Raw genomic sequence first — 10,037 nt, 5'->3', positions numbered from 1 at the left:
CCTGTGCACAATACAAATTTGAGATAAAATATATCGAACAAGATCAATGGAGATAAGAGACAATGGAAATTGAAACCCTACTTGACATGTGAATGGTAATATTCTTTCATTTTGTTGATTTGCATGATCTTAGATATCTTTATTGGTATTGGTGAATGTTTCATTGTAGGATTTAGGTTGTTTGTGGCTGGATCTTTCAGGTCTTACAACACTTTATCATCATCATATTTTCATCATATACATTTTGGCATGCCCAATGGGACCCTTGTCCCTTTTATTTTTAACATTTTGATTGCAAAATTCGGTGTTTTTGCAAAGTTGCAGGTCGGATTTGCGATGATCTTAGTTGATTAAGCATCTACGACTGTTATTTCTGCCTTTCGATTGGGTTTCGCGTCTGTGTTATTTGATTTCGCGTCAGTGTTTTTTTTTGTCGGTTTTGTCAGTCCTAGATCTACATTCCATGTTTGTGCATGTTCTTATCGTGTTTGCATCTATTATTTCCACGTTTCTATTTTTTTGTATTTTTGCAGGTACAATTTTTGTTTTGTAGGTGCAGGTTTTCAAATATCGTGTATGTGACTTATCTTCCTATGTTTTTTATTAGAAGTTGCTTTTGTGGCTTGTTATCACGCTTGTGTTTCAAATTTTGTTTTGCAGGGTTCGGATCTTAAAATTGCGTCTCTGTCTGTTCATTTCATGTCTATGTTTGAAAACTGCATCAGGGTTTGGTATAATTCCATTTGTGTTTTTAGTTTTTCATTATCTTTTCATTTTGTATTTTTTTTTTAGAATTCGTTTTTGACCTCACCCTCTTGATTGGACTAACAAAGTGGTGTGCACAACTATCTTGAAAAAGAAGAAAAATGTCTTGTTGAAGGCCCCCTATTTCACATTTCGATTTGGATTTCTAAAATTAACCTAACTTGTGTGCTTACAGGTGGGGTTATTTTGCAAAACTACTAATCACTTTGTTGTAGGGCTAAGTTTTAAGTGTGTGGCTTTCATTTCAATTTCTTAGTCTAATTAGGCTCACACGATTTCATTGGCATTTTATTTGCTTTCTTGAGGGTTAATTAACTTGTTTGGTGTGTCTTGTGCCTTTCACACATCGTATTTAGTTTAGAACCCAAGGTGATAATAAAAGTATCCTCTCCTCTTCCCTTCGTGGATCTTATGTGTAAGAGAATTTGTTATAATCTTTAGAAGGCCTGCCTCCTGTCTTGTGAGAGAGAACGACCCAAGTAGTATTTTGTTTCGGTCTACTATATAAATGATTTGTGTTTTTGGACGAAAGTCCCTTATCACCTGGTACTGATCAGTTCATACCGACACCTGTCTCCTCTAGTGCCATTTCGTATGACAAAACCTATAGAGCATAACCTCTATAGACTGGGAGGCCTCATTCAACATGAGTGAAGTGCCACATGTATGGCTACCAGATTGCTGCGAAACATGACTAGACACCTCTAGAGTAGTATCCCACCCTTTTTTGACTGAACATCATGATAATTTTAGTGCAAGGGGATACTTGGTTTTCCCCCCATGATACTCACCATAAGGCTCCTAAGAGATGAGACGTAAATTCTCGGCTTAGCATAAGCTACTCGTAGATTTCTGGGTAGAGGGTGATTGGGTCATCCTTCCAATCCTGGAGGCCCCTACCTGTTCTCTCACGAAAAAAAGAAAAATTAGTGAATACACCCATTAAGGTGTCCCTGCATTTGAGCTAACGAAGATTCCAAGTTGTAGGCTGAAGTTACGACCATGAGAACATTGACCTTAGGCTAAGAAGTGTTTGATGTGTCTTCGATTGTGCTAGACCTATGGAAATTTGGGCTAATTCGACTTAAGAACATACACATTTCGATCAAATTTTGATAAAAGCACCTTTAGACATTGTGTCTTCCTTATTTACTGTGTTTTCTTGCCACAAAATATTCAACATCAAATATTTGGTCATATTCAACAAATTCACATTTAGACAGAATCATAAAACTTTGTTAGAATCGCGTCTATGATTGTTTAAAGCACGTTTGTGCTGGGAAATCGTGTCTGCGTAGGGTAGAATCATGTTTGTGCATTAGATATATCACATTGTCATAAAACAAAGGAAAATGCATCTTTGACAAATGAAATTATTCCTGTGTCCATAAATTGCATCAGTGTTAGTAAAGTCACATTTTTTATTATTAGAAAAATCAAAGAGTACTGCATCAATTGGTTAAAACATGTTTATGTGGTCAAAAGGCATTTGAGAAGTATCTTACCATGTCCAGGTTTCATAAAACCCCATTTGTGATTCAAGAGAGAAAATTGCCAAATCCCATCAACAAGAAAAACATGCTTAAGTTTGAGACTCAAAGAGCTTCTAAGGTATTTTCCTATATGGATTCATTTTAAAGTCAACCAGTCTTTACCAAGGCTTAGTCAATCATCTTTACTCATTTGCAATCCCTCATATCCACCTTTCAAACTAGAGTCAAAAGGTTTTTTTTGTTGTCCTACTCATATTTTGCAAACACACTATAACTTCTCACTAGGTGGTCCCGCATCAAATCTATCATCTTAGGGTCCCACTTAGTCCTCTTTAGTTAAGGTCAACTTACCTCATCAAGAGATCTATCATCTCTTTGGAAGACACACCTTACTTTAGACCTTGCATATCTTGGACTTACATTTTTGGATATTTCAAGATAACCCTAGATTCTCTCCATTTCATACTCCTTCTTGGTCTTCCACAATCTTCATATTTTCTTCAATTTTTCATTTTAGCCAATGTCTAGTCAATGGTTGAAACCCATTCACAAAGATCTAGAAGAGAAGTTGAAGAAGTTCTAAGATCTCTCAACATGAGTACTTATGAATTTGATGGTGATGAATTTTACAATCCATTTGAGAATGACATTACTATACTAGACAATGACAATGGAAACAACAATAACAATGACAATGTATCTATCACGTCCGTGGACATTGAAGAGACTATCATGGAACCAAGGTTTAATAGGATGGTTGAAGAGATCAGGAGAAGAAATAGACAATACTTATTTCAAATCATGGCACAAAGTGGGATGAGACTACCTCATGATTTTGATATCTCACAAATTCTAGAGGAGGATCCTAATCAAGGAAATCACACAAATGTAAATCCTAGAGAAAATAATGGTGGTAATAAGAGAGAGCATTTTGTGTCTGAGTCACCTTCATCCTTATTCCAAAAACCTGAAGTCCCCAACACACATGCTCAAGCTAATTTTTGTAGGTTCCTTGAAGATTTCAATCTCTCGTGAAGTTTCTTTATTATTTAAAGAATTGAATCAAGTCTCTTCAAATATCTTGTTGATTTTGATTTCGCTTTTCTAATCACAATTAATCAAATAAATTTAATATTCAATTATTTTAGTTATTCTTTGAATATTACTCAAATACTTTTATTATTTAATTAAATCTATAATTCCTACGAAATTATCAAATTAAATAAATTAAAAATCTATTAATTTGAAATCACCTTATGCAAATTAGGTAAATGACAAGATTTCTTTAATTTATTTACTGTAGTGTCTAACCATGATAACCTTATCTCACTAATCATTTGCATAATATTATAATGGAATTAATTAAATCAATCTTATATCACAACCCTACATACCCACCCATAAGAAATGTACAATGAAATCTGTGTTGAAACTGTCTGCTGTAATTAACTTGATTAATGTTAGTAAATGTAAGGCACTGACTTCTGTGCTCATGTTGGCTGCTGTAAATACAAAGTTATTAAATTGCTCACATCAGCAGTTCGTACCTTTTTAAATTAGGCATACACGAAGCTTCCAGTTGAAACATGCCATATCTTTGATCATGAAGACCTTCAGCTCTATTGCTCGCTCATGAAAACCATCACAATTGTATCTAATATTTTAAAGCTCTAAGACAGGGTATCTTACAAACTATACATGTTGATCCGATCTACTGCGATCTACTGCAATTTCCATGCGGGTGTCTCTGCTTTATTGTTTGAGGCAGTTTTTTGATGAATAGCTTTGTTTTTTTGACTCTGATTTCTGATTGTGTGACTCTTACAGAATAATTTTATATCTCCGACCTTTTTTATTATGAATATATACTTTATTCAAAAAAACTCTTAACCACATGCAACTTCTAGTTATACTTCAATACTCTTACATTTTTTTGTTTTTGAGGTAGCTAGCTGGAAAATCAAAAAATTCAATTGTATAGTAGTTGAGTAACCAGTTAATCAATTAATGCGGACGCAGGGCGATTGACGTCATCACGGAGTTGGGTTATGAATGCTCACATAGCATTCTGAATAGACACATAAAAACTATTTTGCAATAATTAGTGCTCGTTCTCCGGAGTAATGGAGTTCAGGTCTCGGACGTAAAACCATTCTTCCCCACCGAAAAACATTAATTGCCCAACTATCATTCAATGTACCTTCTATTTATTCACGCCATTCTTCCCCACCGAAGAACATTAATTGCCCAACTATGATTCAATCAACCTTCTATTTATTCACGCCTTACTGCTAGGCTTGGAGTTAGATGGAAAATTAAAGAATTGAGTTGTAGAGTAGATGAGTTTAATCAATTAATGCTGACGCAGGGCTGTTGACGTCATCACGGTCTCCTCTCCTCTCCTCGCTCTTTAAAGGCAACGCTGGTTCCACCTCCTTACATCAATCCGGACACGAGTTGCGCTTTGGAAGGAAGGAAGGAAGGAAATTTGGTTTGTAGAATATTGATGTTTTTTCATAATCTCTCTCATTGTATTGTTGAAATGAATTGGAAATTGTTTAATTTCATTTGATGGTCATGGTGATGCAGAAATCCAACATAAAAACGATGGCCACGATCTCAAGTGTAAAAGGTGCACAGAATATGGCCATAGATCTCACAAAGAAAGATGGGATCGTTTATGTGTTGGAGAAGACTGAAGGACTTGATCAGGTTAGTTCTATTTTCCGAACTAGTCTATTGTTTAATTTGGAGAGAAACAATTAGACATTAGTGGTTGCATGACAGAAATGGAATGAAGCTAGTTCGGAAGGGCCAAACAAGAACTCGGTCTCATATCAAAATGTTCTGACCAAAGCTTTCATGTACCCAGATGATCGTCAACAAAATACGGATGGGGTGAGACTCCACTCCACTACAAAGTATATATTTTTAATATTGTGGGGTATGAGATATCATATACTTTGATTGATTGTTTATGCTACAGGTGAGAACAAAACAAGGAAGCAAATATCAGTGGACTAAACAGACGGCCGGTGATCACTTCCAACTTATGATCCAAAGTGGAGACAGCATTAAGGCGATAAAATTTTTGGCTAACAACCAGCCTGTTAAACTTGCTGATTTGGACCCTGACGACGACGCGTTTCTGTGGGATATCACTTCCTAAGAGCGCGCGCTTTTAATAGTTATAGCTACTATTACTTATTTAAATAAAGTGAAGGAGTGTTTATGTTGGGGATGATGGCTTTCTTTGTGGCTTCATTCCTCAAAAGCATTAATCTTCCAATTAATAAACTAGCAGTTGCACGCGTTTTTTCGTGCAATGGAAAGCTGATAGGCAATCAAGCATGCAATGCTAAAGGTATTGATAGTCACAATTCACTATGTTAATCATTGTGGTGTCAATTGTAATTTTTTTATATTTATTGATAAAGTTATATTTTTTTTAACAATTATTTAATATTTATTAATAAAATTACATTGATAAAAAAATGTACAACACTGAAAAGTCTCATTCATAATTACATGGTTTCTGAATAGGTTTGCACCATAGTTGCACAACCGATAACTAGATTTGTTAGTCTTCAAAATTCATACGTTGTTGTAAATGGACGAACAATGTGATTTGCAATTCAGTAATAGATATCAAAAGACACAATGCTTGAAAAGAGATTTGTTAAACTGACATAATATTCAATTATCATTTGACAACCCAAAAGTGGCATATTGATGAGGGAACTTATATATAGCATTTATTATTATGCGGAGTTCCCTAGGTAGTTTGATATCAGAATTTTGAATATTTTGAAATAGAAATGTTTTCGAGACCGAAGGCTTCTGCTATATGTTTTATTGCAATGATAGGAGAATTATCATTGAGTTCATAATAAAACAAACATTGACCACTTTTCCACAAAATTGCACTCAATAACTATTTTAGGTGATGAGTTAATAACAATGAGTTCCAATGTTACTATTGGCACAATATGACTATGAAGGTGGGGAAATATTAGTCGTCTCCACTTACAATTGTGTCATTAGTTCTTGGTAAAAATAGATCACAAAATTGATGTTCATCAAAGCGAGCATATACAAATTATAGTGAGCCTACATTTTCAAGAGCAAGATCAATCTCATCATCACTTAATTTCTCAATATTGCTCTTCTTTAGTAAGTTATCAGAAAATGCAAGGAGCTATTCTGTAGTCAAGTTTGTTGCAGGGCCTTTGTTATAGAAGGTATTAAATGCTTCTTTTAGAGCCTATAATAATGAATTTTATAATCAAATCATAACTTTCTTTTTTCATAGTCTGCAATACTAAGAAGAATAAACTAAACCAAATATATTAAAGACCTTTTGAAAAAGCTCATGTTTTTTAAAACACTCCAAGACATAATGTTCGTACTTTTGCTGCATTTCACTAACTCTCCGTACAAATTTTTGAAAAACCATTACAACATGAAGAAAAAAAATCATTAGATTCACTTTCTAAAACTGTTTGAAACAAAATTATTCAAATACCAATCCATCTCAACATTTCCAATCGTCCAAAATATGTCAATAAGATTTTTTTAAAAAGATTGGTCAATTTCCTCTCTCATGCTCTCTTTCAATCTGTGAAAAATATAATTAGTTGGAGACATGTTCAATAATATTAAATATCAATACTTGCAAGTTTGGTAAATTCTGACATCTGGGAATGTTGATGCGTCCAACTTGAATAAAGTACTATGCTTTAGAGTCATTCATCTTAGTCATAGATATAACATTCCTAGCCAAACCTAGAATATGCAGAGCAGTCAAGAGTGTCCTTATTCTTCCATCCATGAAGGCTACATTTTACATTTCCTTGACCAACCATCTTCAAGGAGATGTTATCACTAAGAAAAAATTAACTTTCATTACACTTTGTTTATTTATAGTACCACTCCTTATGAGACATCATATGATAAGATGCCTTTGAGTCAATCAACCAAGAGTCGTCATCAATGACATTAGTAAAAACACAAGCATCATTACTATATTTGTCATTATCAGGGGAACTATTGGAAGATTCATCCTCCTCCTCAGAATTGCAATCCTTCTTGATGTGATCTTTCTTGCAATGATTCCAACATTTCACTTTTGATTTACTTGGAGATATAGACCAATCCTTACCCTTAAGAGTTCATATCCTCGTTCTTCTTTTGGCCTCTCTTCTCCTTAGACTTGCCTCTAACAACTAGGATAGGAAAAATTTAATTCATGTACTTTTTTTGATTTCATCCCTTCACAAATGCTTATGAATTTCTATAATTTCAGTGGCAACATTACTAATAGATTAGTGGACAAAAATATCTAATCAAACTTGGGGTGATTCACTCAAAGATTGTATATGAGCTTCAAGTTGATAGGCATATCGAATTCATGATAAAATCTCCTTTAGGTCTTCATGTAAGATTAACTTGATAATTTGCAGCTTCTCTCAAAGAGACAATTATCTATAGTTAGAGCAGCACATAATTGTAGTCCTCATTGGGTGTACCCTATTTGAAACTTACATCTCCAAAAAAACCTTGCTCCTCTAAAGAATGGCTTGAGATTTTATGCCCAATCCAGTTATACCTTAAGCATCTCATAGATAATCCCTCCATTCAAATATTGCAACCAATAACCATTATAGGAATGGATGTTAAGAGAACAAGGAACAAGGTAGGAAAGGTCGATGAAAAAGTCCCTAGCAAAACAACTGAACTATCTTTCCAAGTCAGAATCAAGTTTGAAAGGACTCCAATCTTCTCTGGCAGCAACTGAACCATCTTCACAGATCTACATACTAGATGAAGGTTGTAGAAGCGAATTTAAAAAGGCACCTTCCTAAAAGAGATTTGATCAGGAAAAAATACATCCTAGTTTTACAAAACCCGTACGAGATCCCCTGCAGCGAAGCATCAGACAATAATGTTGTACCATCCACAAAACCTATTGCCATATCAGTAACTCAACACTTAGCCAAACCTTTAGTAGGGGGCAAAGGTTTCAAATAGGTTAGTTAAGAAACCTCTCAAAGGGCACCAACATCCTTTAACAAGTAGGAACAAACACTATTATTTACCTTCCCCACATTGCCCTTATTATTTTGCATCATCCTATCTACAACCAATATCAAAGCTCTACTCGTCAAGTGGCAAATCCTAGCTCGAGGATTGTGCCATTCCAACAAACATTCATTCCAATTATATTAATTTACATTAATATTTCTAATTATTAAATTATTTTATATTTTACTAAATATAAATTATAAATAAATATAATATTAAAAACAAGGGCATAACAAAATGGAAAAGAACAGGAAGAGATAGACAAATACATAAAAATCAAGATCCAAAAACACATATGAAGCCGCAAAACAATACTGTTGAAAATGAGTTGGAACATAAAGGATAACCAAACAACACACTAATCAAATACCATTCATAACTGACAATTGGAGTTCTGCAAAAATTACAGTCTACATACATGAATATATCAAACTTAATGATGTTTAATGTCCAGCTATACCAGATGTAAAAACAAGATTGACACTTGACCAATTTAAAAGATTATGTTAGGTGACAACAGTACGCAATGCAATGCAAAGAACATTTATAGTTATTTATAATTCAAATTTTATCTTAGCTTACTATATACTTCACCAGCCTTGTTAATGAAAAAGGCAAACAATCACATTTTCATAGCGTATCAATTTTATGTCTCAAAAATTCCAACTAACACAGAATAAATAAAACTGGTATAGTTTCATTGTTTACCTGTCATCCCTTGCTCTGAAGTTCTGCACGCGGATCAACCAAGCAGAAGATAATGTTAGAGAATAGAATAAAAATAACAATCGTATTACATTTTGGACCACCAATTTTTAAAATATAACCCATACAAACTAAAGTAATAATTACAATTATGTCAATGATTAATAAATGCCAGTAAATATCTCGCAGGCTTAGAAAATATTAAATCCAAACAAAATGAAATTAGCATTTCTATTTACAAAAGAAACTGCATAAACATATAAAATCTCATAAATGTAGATAGTTAAAATTCTCATGTTCGTATGAAGATTGGGAATGCTGAAAACTTAAATGAAAACATATCACTATAAAAAAGATCTGGAAATGGCAGTGCTTGTTTCATGCACCAATAAAAACATTTAGTAGCGTGACAATACTCATTGAAATTGAGAAAAACTTAAATGAAAACATATCACTATAAAATTCTCATGTTCGTATGAAGATTGGGAATGCTGAAAACTTAAATGAAAACATATCACTATAAAAAAGATCTGGAAATGGCAGTGCTTGTTTCATGCACCAATAAAAACATTTAGTAGCGTGACAATACTCATTGAAATTGAGAAAAACTTAAATGAAAACATATCACTATAAAATTCTCATGTTCGTATGAAGATTGGGAATGCTGAAAACTTAAATGAAAACATATCACTATAAAAAAGATCTGGAAATGGCAGTGCTTGTTTCATGCACCAATAAAAACATTTAGTAGCGTGACAATACTCATTGAAATTGAGAAAAACAATGAGTTGTGTTTGTGATACAACCTAATTCTTGATAAATATTTTCAAAGGATAATGGCATATTCCCATCTAGAAAGTTTATGTATATCCCAAATAAAGGAGAATGCTAATAGTGAAATAACGGCTAGATATATATAGAAGATAGCTTGAAAAAAGTAATCCATTGTTAACAACATTTAAGATGGATAATTTAAGATATATAGCTATA

General features: G+C 33.5%; 1 protein-coding gene across 1 annotated transcript; it reads left to right on the top strand.

Annotated features, from left to right (window-relative positions):
• The first annotated feature begins 4,636 nt into the window (after positions 1-4,636).
• On the top strand, positions 4,637-5,664 carry LOC131874499 (uncharacterized). Its single transcript, XM_059217904.1, has 4 exons — positions 4,637-4,749; positions 4,848-4,970; positions 5,046-5,156; positions 5,245-5,664. The coding sequence occupies exons 2-4, from the start codon at positions 4,866-4,868 to the stop codon at positions 5,425-5,427; spliced, it is 399 nt and encodes a 132-aa protein (XP_059073887.1). The 5' UTR covers positions 4,637-4,749; positions 4,848-4,865; the 3' UTR covers positions 5,428-5,664.
• The last annotated feature ends 4,373 nt before the right edge of the window (positions 5,665-10,037 follow it).

The sequence above is a fragment of the Cryptomeria japonica genome, chromosome 3 (genome assembly GCF_030272615.1).
Source record: "Cryptomeria japonica chromosome 3, Sugi_1.0, whole genome shotgun sequence".
Lineage (NCBI taxonomy): Eukaryota > Viridiplantae > Streptophyta > Pinopsida > Cupressales > Cupressaceae > Cryptomeria > Cryptomeria japonica.
Note: the sequence above shows the minus strand (reverse complement) of the source record. Positions and strands in the feature narration are given on the sequence as shown.